Source organism: Portunus trituberculatus, chromosome 25 (assembly GCF_017591435.1).
Source record: "Portunus trituberculatus isolate SZX2019 chromosome 25, ASM1759143v1, whole genome shotgun sequence".
NCBI lineage: Eukaryota > Metazoa > Arthropoda > Malacostraca > Decapoda > Portunidae > Portunus > Portunus trituberculatus.
Window position 1 is genome coordinate 16,764,789 of NC_059279.1, and position 12,152 is coordinate 16,776,940.

The following is a 12,152-nucleotide window of genomic DNA, read 5'->3' on the forward strand; positions in this document are numbered from 1 at the left end:
ATTAGCCACATCTAGCTATTGAAAAGCTGTATTCTGCCTCACCATAGTGATAGATGGACACTGCATGCACTTGTCACTTACTCTATTTCAAAATCAAGATATAATCTTTAGGTATCCATAAATAAGAATCCATAAATAAGATAAAAACTAAGTTTTTAAAATAAAAAAAAAAGGTGCATATTGGTAGCTGTGCAATATAATCAAGTCATGCAAGTAATATAACTTGAGCCCTCACGCAATTTGAGAAAGTAGCAGGAAGAGTGATAAAATAAAACTGTGCATCTCATTTTCTGCATGTCAGAAAAATGTGATCATGCACAGACCGAAGGTGGAGGGCAGAATGTTACCTTTACTGAGTCCACTCATCAGAATGGCTGTTGGAAGAAGTGTTAGCAGGAGAGAGAAATGCAGAAAAATTTAAAATGGCTTGCGGGACAAACCCTAGATAGGAGAAACGCGTCCCTCCCAGCGTTAGGCTACGGCGAGAGAAGGTACAGGATAGCGCCTCCAGGGAGCGAACCCCTGAGAGAGAGAACAGTTAGGCTGCGAAGCAAAGGCTGCAGGGCAGGCAGGACTCACCTTGGTGGCGCAGACAAAGCAGGTTGTCACCACCTTTGATATAACATTCATGAGGTTTTTGGTCTCCTGGATGACATTGTCCACCTTGGTAAAGGTTGCTGCCTTGCCCACAGTGGGGTTCTTGACGGTGAACTGCAGCTGCTGGACATAGGTTGGGATCTGGTCCAGGTGTTCCATGAGCTCCTTCTTGTGGGGTCCTGCTGGCACCTGTGGAGACACACTGTGCTGGAGTACTGCAGGACACACTAATGGTGGGTAAGGAAGTCTGTCGCCACTGGTTTCTATGGACATAACTAAGTTGTTTTCTCATTCACTGTTAGATGTTGTGTCTTTCATTTTTATTCTCCTGTAGCCAGAGTATCTCTGTTCTTGTTATTAATTTAAAGTTTCCTGATTTGTAATGAGGTTTTAGTAATCATTGGTCCTGACAGAGTGAGTGAATTATTGTCTTCTGATACAGGGGTAACACAAGTTAATGCAAATACTGCTAGACATGAAAGGACGTCACTTTCTATTTAATATTCTATACCATTGCATTTCCATGCATTGTTAAACTACAGCTGAAGAACTGAAAACCTGCTAATATCACTATGGATCAACTTCCAAATCTCCTGCATAGTTCACCTGATGGCAACAATAAATTACTGTTTTTCATGCAGAAATAATAGATTAATTATGTTGATCAATTTAATATTTGTCTCACCTGATAGGAGAATTGCCTGACCACCTTGTATAACCTGTTTGCCTCCTCAGCAAAGTACTCGCCCTGCGTGAAGAGGTCCTGAGTGGTCTTGAGTGCCCCCTCCCCCCTCGTGAACTGGTACATGGAGAAGGCCATGGAGGACATGTTTTTGGCACGCTTCACTATGTCATTGTCCTCATCCTGGGTGATCCGCTCCTCCCACTTCTCCGTCTCCTGGTCCACCTGCAAGATGTCTCACAGGTGAGCAACAAATTAAGAGATTCTCTGTGTCAAGGCTTTGTTATAACCCAATCACTATTATCTGGTACTCTTGCCCTAATCACTAGCCACCTTGAACAGTTAGGATTGGATTGAATCTGTTTTTGTTATCAACATTTGGAAACAAAATTTCCAAATTATTCCAATCACCCAATGTTGTCTTTCTTGATATAAATATGATGATGTAATTGAAAACACAACAACAAATCCTGAATAGCTCTAGTCTTGGCCAGGTATGTGTGTCATCTACTGATCCATACACCAGACTGACATCCACTTCCATGATGAACAGTGAGACCAGCAACACAATCATCCTAACACATTCACTTGCTGGCATTTCCTTACTAGCCAGGGAAGGATAAGCCTGAAAACTCGGATAACATTGAAGAACAGGATGAATATAGGTATGGAGACAGAATCACTTAAGTCTAGCTCATTGTGTGTGATGGGTATACTGCACTGGTGTAAATACAACTAACTACACAAGGTTACATTGTTAGCTAGCCTAGTTGACTGCACAACAGGTAACCTAGATGGATCAGAATTGGGTTGTGTTGACATTGACTTGTATCTTAAACCATTTATATACTGCACCTCCACTATTTCCCCCAAAAAGCTGAGTTTACATGGTTTTGTTACGGTATTATTACAGTTCCAGTAACATATTAACAAGATTTTTACATTAGACACAAGAGAGATTAACAAGATTTTTACATTAGACACAAGAGAGAACCTGGCTGATCATCCCTGTGGCCTTTAAAACATTCTTGGCGAGAAAGCAGCAATGTTTCAGAATACAGGATACTACTGTATTAAAATTACCAACATGTACTCATCCAGTCCTACCTCTGAGGATATGAGCTTCATGTCTAGCCCAGACTTGGCTAACTTGGCTTGCTCTTCTTGGTCAAGCTTGGTGGGCTTGGGGGGCTTGCTGGTGGTGCCGTGTTTCTGGGGGGAAGTCAGATAAGCAGATTCAACCTGCTGGACCTGTTGTTAATGAGAGAGTTAGTGGGACTCCAGGGCAGCGGGCAGTGTTATGGTGGGATGGAGGGCAGGGAGGAGGCAGCACAGGGGGCAACTTGATGAAAGACAGCAGCAGATTGCCACCACTGCCAGACAAATTATTGCCCGTGTCTCGCTCTTCTCTGCCCTCCTCTCCCTCCTTAGTAAAGAACTTTTAGCCTGAGGCAGAACGCTTTAAGGTTCGAGATGTTAGTTACACAGTGAAGGCACAGCAAGGCTAAGCTTTACTGGAACAGCTCGAGAACAGCACAACAGGATTAGTCTGAATGTTAGCAGATTCCTTAGAGGGTTGAGAATACAGTGAAAGCATCTACTACTCTCTTCTACTACAACTCTTTGTGACTAACCTGTGAAGTTGGCTTACTCTATACTTATTATTGAATTTTCCCTCGAGTTAAGTATACAAAAAGTATTACCATGAAACAAAAGATCAAAGGCACACAGAAGGTTAACTGCATTAACAATGAGAAATTTGTACAGAATTGAATAGAAAATCACTCCTGTTTAACAAAGGGATTTATAACTAACTGCATTAATCAGTCCTCAGTGTTACCTGTCATAAGGTACACACACACACCAATCACTCTCACCTACTGAGAGAGAGAGAGAGAGAGAGAGAGAGAGAGAGAGAGAGAGAGAGAGAGAGAGAGAGAGAGAGAGAGAGAGAGAGAGAGAGAGAGACTCAAACCATGCAGTAATAACAGAATAAGCTACCTGTAGTAAAGATGCAGTCAGTTCAGGCATATTAAAGGCCAGCATTACAACAGACAGTGGCCAAGTTTCATGTTACTCTAGTTGTGTGTCCGTTCACAATTTTTTATTCATTTATTTATTTTGTTTTATACCATGTGGGCCTTTCACAGGAATTTATAGGCTAAAGGTTGAAGTAGTTTTTTGGTTTCATTATTTCATGTCTGATACACTACATTTAAAATTAGAGGAAGAGGACATGCTGTACACGGCATCATGAAACTCAAGAACCTTGTATAATGTAAGTACTACATAAAACTAATGTATGCCAACCTGAATATACTACTTGCATATAATTTAGTACTAATTGCATGCATAGGTCAACAATTATTCATATAATATACATCACTGATGAACTACTACTAGGAAAACATTGTTCATGTCAGCACTAGATGCCTCTGATTCTCTTGTGGTTATTTCATCACTCCAGGATAGACATGACAACACTGTCGCTGGTGAAGTTCTCTCAGTTGGTTAATGCACATTGTGTTTTTAAAATTTAATTGCAAATTGACTTGGAAATCCCATCAACTGACAGAGACAAAATCCTCTTTTATTTGTGGGACACTATTGGATTACTTTTATGGTCTCTGCTTATCCTTAAATGTTGAAGAAGAAATGCTATTTGCAGGAATACACAATCAGTTTGTAGCACATTTCAGAGGAAGGGAGGAACACACACATCAGCGAGTGGGGAAGGAACTGTCCACTGACAGTGTTATCTTCTTGAGAGGTAAAATTACTGTATGAAAATCTATGACATCCAATGATAACTTGGATCCACAAACTATAACTTCTGGCAAATCTGGAAAGACTATAGAAACCATGAGCTAAAAAAACACTATTCAAATACAGGAAATGAAGATCATGGAAGACTGATATAAAGGAAGTCATATTGGCTGACAAAAATACACAATACCCTGGGCAAAACTCACCATACACAGATAGACTGACAGAGGTAATAAAATTGGAGCACAGTTGCTTGAAAAATTAAAGCATCCAACAGACAGATAGAGAGACAGACAAGAGACAAGATAGATGCATGAACAGAGATAGACTGATGCATGAACAGACAGAGGAAGAGAGGAGCTCCTACCCCGGGTCGAGGGAGAGACACATAGACTTGCTTCTCTGGTGGTTTGTTCTCAGCGGAGATCTGGTCGCTGATGTCCTTGGTGAGGCTCTTCACGTCCCCCACCAGGTTGAGCCACATGTCGGCAAACACTGCAAGGCAACACACTTCGTTAAAAAGGATCATTCAATTCTTTATGATTATGCTTTAGTGAATTTCTCTTAAGTGTCATCATTATTTATATGGTTCTCATTACACAAACATTACAGTATTTTTGTAACTGACTGACTGACTTTCCCTGTGTTTATCACCATGCTGGCCACCACACTTCTCTGCCTCACCTTCCACATTCTCCTTGGCAATCTTGGAGGTTGGGTAGAGGCAGAGTGTCTGAGCCGCCGTCACCACCTGGGGCCCGTAGATTCTCAGGTTGATTTCCCCATACTTGGCGGCGACTTGAAGAGAGTCTGTGGTGGCAATGTGGCGCAGTAACTTACACACCTGGGGAAGGAAGGATTACCTAGAAAACAAAGCTTAACAGTTCACTACATCAATACTTTGCATGTGCTCTCTCTCTGTGTGTGTGTGTGTGTGTGTGTGTGTGTAATTCACCACAGTCGCCTCCTGGTCACCCAGCCACTTTTTCCCATTATGGAGCGAGCTCAGAGCTCATAGACCGATCTTCGGGTAGGACTGAGACCACAACACACTCCACACACCGGGAAAGCGAGGCCACAAGCCCTCGAGTTACATCCCGTACCTATTTTCTGCTAGGGGAACAGGGGCTACACATTAAGAGGCTTGCCCATTTGCCTCACCGCTTCCTGGGACTCGAACCCGGGCCCTCTCGATTGTGAGTCGAACGTGCTAACCACTACACTATGCGGTGTGTGTGTGTGTGTGTGTGTGTGTGTGTGTGTGTGTGTGTGTGTGTGTGTGTGTGTGTGTGTGTGTGTGTGTACCTTCACCTTGCCTTTGTTTCTCAGTTACCCATTTCCCAGCTGTTAAGGACAAGCAGTCATGCCAGAAGGTTACTGGTGTATAAAGTCTGAATACTGACTGATGAAAGAAAGGCATGTAATGTCTGATTTAGGAAAGGCAGGTAGTGTCTGGGTACCGACAAAGAAAGGTGTGTAGTGTTTGGGTACTGACAAAGCAAGTCATGTACTCATAGTGTCTGGGTAGTGAGTGATGAAGGCCAGTGTGCTCCTCACCTCCTGTATGTGTTCTATGTGTTCCAGGAAGCGGTCAGCATACTCGTCCAGCCGCTCCTGGTCAGTGGCAAGGCCTGCGTTCTTGAGGGCACTGATCAGCTCGCTCTCCTCACATGCACCTCGTACTAACTCCTCGGCCTGGGGAAAGGAATGCCAGTGTGATAATTTTAAGAAAGCTGTGAGAATGGTCACACAGACTTTAGGTTAGAATTGAAGATTATGCCAGTAATCCTTTGAGGTTCAAAGGCCTCACATAAAGTAGGTCCTTATTCTAATAGCAGTATAGAAAATAGACAGACACATTACACATTGCAATTTTCCAGTACTGAATAATACAAGAACCAGTATTTACTGAAAGGTTACTCTATTACAGTGGTTCCCAACCTGTGGTATGCGTACCACTAATGGGACACGAAGGCCTTCCAGGTGGTACATGAGCACTTTCGGGATCATATTTAAATTAATTAATTTTTCAGGAAAAGGATTATTGCCTTACACAAGATAATCGATCAGCTGGTGGTGAAGAAACAGATCCATTCTTCACATTGAGTTGTGTTGTTTGTTCATTTGTGTTCTACTTTTGAATAAATTAATATTTGCTGGAATTGAGTTTCCTGGAACCAGGTGGTGTGAGAGGATTGTATGGGACCTTCAAGTGGTACTCACTCAGGAAAAGTTTGGGAACCACTGCTCTATTACAATGAAGTGACTTGATAGGGAGGAATAAAGCTTCAGAAGAAGAGATAGAGGAAACTTGGGAGAAGAAAGGATGGTATAAAAAAAAAATGCAGGTAAGACATACAGGAGGAGGAGAAGCAGCCAAATGTAAATGAGAGACAGCAATAATGGAAGAACAAGTGAGGAAGTAAAACTCAGAAGAAAAATAAGATAAACATAAAATTATAGGAAAAAGTAGTAAAAAAGTAAAAGTAGCAGAGGAGGGTGCTTTGAGAGGTGAAATGATAAGGGTGAAGGAGAACATGTGTGTGAGGTACTAGTGGAAGAGAGGCCTTGAATAAGCAAAGGGCGTGTGTTTGGATAGGCACTCTCTTGGGAAGCAGTACTGGTGGGAGCAAAGATGATACCGACAGACCAAGACAGAGAGAAACATGGATAAAGAGGCAAATTAAGGATGGAAAGTGATCGAGGGAAGAAAATAAAGTAAAGAAATGAATACAGAAAAAATATATAAACAAAGAGAAAAAGTATGGTCAGAAGAAATGAAAAAAGATAAGAGGAATGAGGAAAAAACCTAAAAAAAAAGAATGGAAAGAAAGAACTGAAAAGAATGAGAAATGAGGAAAAAAAGATAATGAAGGGAAAGAAAGTACAGGATGGAGAATGAAAGGAAATGAGAGCAGGAGGAAAAGGACAGTAAAATATGAACTAGAAGATAAGAAAAAACAAAAAGAGAGAGGAAGATATTCAATAAGGAAGCAAAAAGGAAGAAGAGAGAACATGAAATAAATAAAATGAGAACAGATCATAATAGAGAGAGAGAGAGAGAGAGAGAGAGAGAGAGAGAGAGAGAGAGAGAGAGCATTAGGGTGTCACCTGTACAAGCGCTGTGGTTTGGAGTTGGTGTTTCATCTCTCTGGTCGCCGTCAGCACTGCATTGATGGCCGTCTCCAGCTCATCCCCGGGCGAGGGCGGCTCCTTCTGCTCCTGCTCAAGAAAGAAAGGTCGGGTCACGGCACAAGACCTTTTTCTCACCACTATTCTGTCCAACTCTCTAAAATACGTGTTAATTAGTACCCTCAATTCTTCACCACTATTTTGTCCAACTCTAATGTAAGTACCTATTCTCAATCCTTCACCCCTATTCTGTCCACCTCTCTAAATAAGTGTTAACTAGTACTCTCAATCCTTCATCCCTATTCTGTCTACCTCTGTAATACAAGTGTTAACCAGTACTCTCAATCCTTCACCACTATTCTGTCCAGCTCTCTAATGCAAGTGTTAACCAGTACTCTCAATCCTTCACCACTATTCTGTCCAGCTCTCTAATGCAAGTGTTAACCAGTACTCTCAATCCTTCACCGGCCACTATTCTGTCCAACTCTTTAATACCAAGTGTTAACCAGTACTCTCAATTATTCATCTCTTTCTCTGGTATACTCTGGAACTCCCAATCTATGTCTTCCTATGACCTGAACTGATTTAAGATGGAAGTTTCAAGACTTTTGGCCAACTCTCTAGTACTTGCTCGGGGACTGGCATCTAAGTGAGCCTTTCCATTTAGTTATCTTTGTTGCCCTTGGCCAGATTTCTCCTCTTACAAAAATATACATATAAAAAATTACTTCTGGTCACCGCACTAAACCATGTTACTGTATTAAATTTATGATGTTTTCTGATCTGTTTTCATTGTTCAGTGGGTTTTGTTACAATATACTTCTTATATTACAATGCATTACTTTTTGTGCTTCAGTGGATCAGGTTATTTTGTCTAAAGTTTGCATTACAATGAGCTGTTCTGGTTTCAACTTGTGTGTATCAAAGTGTTTTATTATCCCTGTTCTGATTAAGTCACTAGTTGCTTGATAAGTTTCCTTGCTTGCTGTCCCACTGAAGTTTTTATCAACGTTTATTATTGTGCTGCTGTCAAAGTTTAAATTAAAGTCTGTATTATAATGTTTATGATTGATTTGCTCATCATTTCAATAAACAATCATCTTTAACCTCTTTCAGTACTGCATTTTTACCTGAGTTTTGTGTACAACTAGACTATTTTATTGACATTAGGAAGGGTCTATGGAGTTCAGACGATTAATTGCCACAGTCTTCACTATTTTAATCCCCACATAAGTTTCTGAAGCTGTTTAAAATCATCAAATAGTAACCATAATGAATATGGAAATGTGTCATGGTACTGAAGGGGTTAATTTCATGTGGAATATTTATCTTTTTTTAATATTGATTATGGTGCATTAAGTCTTCATTTATTGCTTTCATTGCCTCCCACCATTATCACAGTTTATTAATAATGCTCTCACTTTGTTCAGTTAAGTCTGTTCAATTAACAAAGTTTCTGCATTAGTTTCACTGTCTACAACTTTCATTACAGGTTTTTATTAAAGTTTATCATCGTTCATAGTTAAAAGTCCCTCCTTTCTCATGTCCTGATTCCTTCATTCTCTAGTGAACTGTTCCCTCTCACACACCCACCACTCTCTCTCTCTCTCTCTCTCTCTCTCTCAATGTCTCTGTCCGTCTCTGTCTCTATTTGTTTGTCTCTCCCTCCCTCCCTCTGTCTTTGTCTCTGTCTGTTTGTCTATCTATCTGTGTCTGTCTGTCTGTGTCTCTCCCTCTCTCTGTCTGTCTGTCTGTCTGTCTCTCTCTCTCTCTCTCTCTCTCTCTCTCTCTCTCTCTCTCTCTCTCTGTCCAGCCTTCAACTTCACTGGGACTCCAAATGTAACACAAAAATAATAATAATCTTTGAAGTGTTTCTTTCATTTTAGACTTTTTGGTCATCAAAAACTCAAGCAACCAGAAGTCAGGTGAAAAAAAAGATTAATTTAAACTTGTCATAACTGCAGCATCCAAAAAGAAGACAAAATTCTGAGTTTCAAAAAGTTTTTATGAAGAGGAAAACCTTATATTGGAATTGTGACATGTTCCTTTACCATTTTTTATTTATTTTTTTTTTCACATTTTATTAGACGGATATTTTCATGAGGATTATTTTTCTAACTATACTGCCTGTCTGTCCTATTCCTGTCCATAAAACCCACTGTACTTATAATATCATGGACACATCTAGATTAAGTTTATTGTTCACTTAATACTAGCTCATATAATTTGTTGTTCTACCTAAATGCCAGACTGAGATTGCCCTTAAAGATGTAAGGCTGAGACCACCACCACCACCACCACCACCACCACCATCTCCTCCTCCTCCTCTCACTGAAGGAATAAAATCTACAGAGCACAGTTTCTATAGTCTGTCTACTCTAAAGTGACTCCTGAATTCAAAACATATTGTAGCTTATTGATGATAGAATTGATTTTGTGAATACTATTTGTTTTCTATTGATTAATGCACTTATCACAAGGACAGCTTACGGTTTTCCTCAATATCTGACAACCTTACATTCCTCCGTGACACCATTCAAACTGAAACCCAAGAGCCAGTTTAGAGCAGATGGACTATAGTTTCTTGGTCTTTGTATTTTTGTTGTCATAAGTTTTGATGTAGTTAATTGGTGTCCTACAGATGTACTCTCAGTGTATAAGTTCATTGTTGGTCTGTCTTTGAGGTGTCTTAGTAAGGTTTATCATAGCTCACTGTATTGCTACATACTCTTAACATTGTGTGGGTTTGTGGTCTGTTTTGTTACCTTCAGTTTTATCATAGTTTATTGGAGTTCTGTGAAATTACTCTTACTTAACTTTTGTGTAAATTCAACTGTGGTCTGTCTCTTTTTTTTCCTTATGAAGTTTTATTGTGAAATTACTCTTACTTTGCTTTTACTGAAGTTCAATTGTGGGTCATGTTTTTTTTCTTATTAAGTCTATTCAAAGTTCACTATAGTTCTAAAGATAAAAGTTTACGAGTTCACTGTAGTTCTATAGGTAAAAGTCTGAGTTCACTGTAGTTTTATATATAACATTTTAAGAGTTCAAATCAAAGCAAACTTTTCAGCAACAGTACTCTGCAAAAGGACTCAACAAATATCAGCACCATTATCATCGCCATTACTAGTATGAGCACCACACAAGGTGTCACTCACCAGGTTCATGCCGACCCGCAGCAGCTGGTTCACCTGCAGGCGTATCCTATCCAGAAGCAGCAGGATGTTCTCACGGTGCTCATGGGAAGTGTAAGCAGAGTCTGTGAAGTCCTGCATCCTCTCACATATCGTGTCCACAGCCTGAAAGAACCAACATTCGTCACCAAACTGCCCTTGGGAACCTTGCAGGAAATTGAAGAAGTTATTTAGGAAGTTAAGAGTGTTCTGTGATTGTGATTCTCTTGTGTGTTGTGTCCAAAGTCTGCAAGAACCAACACACTTACCAAACAGCACTTAGGAACCTTGCAAGAAATTGTAGAAGTTATTTAGGAAGTTATGAGTGTTCTGTGACTGATTCTCTTGTGTGTTGTGTCTAAATCCTAAAGTTGAGGAAATTGTGTTAACTCATTCAGGAATTAATGAGTGATTGTGCTTTAATTGTGATTCTTTTGTATGTTGTGTCCGCAGCCTACAGGAATCACTCACTCATTTGTCACCACACTGCCTAACCATGTCAAAAAAAATAGTGTTAGGTAACTGATTCAGGAAGTAATGAATGACTGTGCCTTAATTGGGATTCTCTTGTAGTTGTGTCCACTCCTATCACTGAACTGTTCATTCATTATAAGGTTGCAGGAAATTGTGTGATTCAGGAAAATTCAGCAATTCTATTTCCCTTTGTTTTTCCTTTTATTTCTGCTTTCCTCTCTCTCTCTCTCTTGATTGATTGAATGAGAGTAAAGGGAAAAGATTTATTTGTTAATGTGATGTGGTTTGAATAAATGTACAGTCAAATTTATGAGAGAAGGTATAGTTTGTGTAATCATATGACATTGTTGATACAAATTGCTTAATGAATCTCTCTCTCTCTCTCTCTCTCTAACACTGGTGAGAGAGGCAGGGGACACTCAGCCAGCAAGGACATCCAAAAGTTATCTGAAGTTGGGTAAGTTTAAACACAGTGAGATAAAAGTAGACACCGGGACAATTCTCTCTAATGCTGCTTACATCCTAGTCCCAGTTTGCCGAGAGAGAGAGAGAGAGAGAGAGAGAGAGAGAGAGAGAGAGAGAGAGAGAGAGAGAGAGAGAGAGAGAGAGACACTGGAAATGGAATCGGTGTATTTTGATGAGTGACACAATTTTCTCTCAGGCTTGTAATGAATGAGAGAATGCGAGAAATGACAGTTTTAAGAGGCATTTTATAGTAATGTGTAATAATACTAACCTTTTAAAACAGCATGGTAAATTTGCAGTTTCAACCAATATACCTTATCTTGTATTTCTTTTTCCCTATGTCTAACAAGCTTGAGGACCTCCTGGGAAAGCGAAGATTTAACCTAACCTAATGGGGTTAGAAATGCTCGTAGACGTGAGATCTAGACCGTAAGAATGTGTATAGTTACGTGTGGTGTATTGGTTGAAACTGCAATAATGTTGACAGCTTATTAATATCACTGGTACACACAATCAAGACAATATTTACTTAAATCCTTCCTTCCTATCATCACCAATCCCCTTCCCAAGAACCTAACCTAACCTAACCTTGGCAACGCTGCTCACCAACAGCACAGCAACGCTCACCACAGCCACTCCCTCTGACAGAATGCTGCCGCGGTCCCTTCAAGAAAATCACAAAAAATGTCTGGTATCTGTCTTACTCACAATGCTGGGACGCAAAATCAAACCGTGATAAACGCACAAGTCGAGCGAAGTCTCTTGTTACCGATGCAGCGGCGATGGGACTCAAAACGCCTGGAATCACAGTCAGAGCGGCGGCCGTCCATGATGAAAGCAGCTTAGCAAATGGTACTAGCTGG

General features: G+C 40.3%; 1 protein-coding gene and 1 long non-coding RNA gene across 10 annotated transcripts in view; one reads left to right on the forward strand and one right to left on the reverse strand.

The window, feature by feature from the left end:
- The window catches only part of LOC123508624, a 31,419-nt gene extending 25,212 nt beyond the window's left edge, over positions 1–6,207 (forward strand). Inside the window, exons 5-7 of one of the 2 annotated variants that reach the window (XR_006675976.1) lie at positions 693–830; positions 1,333–1,522; positions 5,630–6,207. This is a non-coding gene — a long non-coding RNA (uncharacterized LOC123508624). Of the gene's footprint in view, positions 1–692; positions 831–1,332; positions 1,523–1,773; positions 2,307–5,629 lie in introns of those variants that run through there. The other variant, XR_006675977.1, reaches the window with a different exon arrangement.
- Positions 1–12,152, reverse strand: part of LOC123508622 (alpha-catulin-like) — a 157,365-nt gene that overhangs the window by 14,047 nt on the left and 131,166 nt on the right. For 7 of the 8 annotated variants that reach the window (XM_045262444.1, XM_045262438.1, XM_045262437.1 and 4 more), the window contains 8 exons: positions 10,336–10,476; positions 7,157–7,267; positions 5,603–5,740; positions 4,730–4,889; positions 4,413–4,540; positions 2,387–2,530; positions 1,283–1,504; positions 580–786 (listed from right to left, as the gene is read on the reverse strand). In XM_045262444.1, coding sequence (XP_045118379.1) covers positions 580–786; positions 1,283–1,504; positions 2,387–2,530; positions 4,413–4,540; positions 4,730–4,889; positions 5,603–5,740; positions 7,157–7,267; positions 10,336–10,476 — 1,251 coding nt within the window. The remainder of the gene's footprint in view (positions 1–579; positions 787–1,282; positions 1,505–2,386; positions 2,531–4,412; positions 4,541–4,729; positions 4,890–5,602; positions 5,741–7,156; positions 7,268–10,335; positions 10,477–12,152) is intronic. The other variant, XM_045262439.1, reaches the window with a different exon arrangement.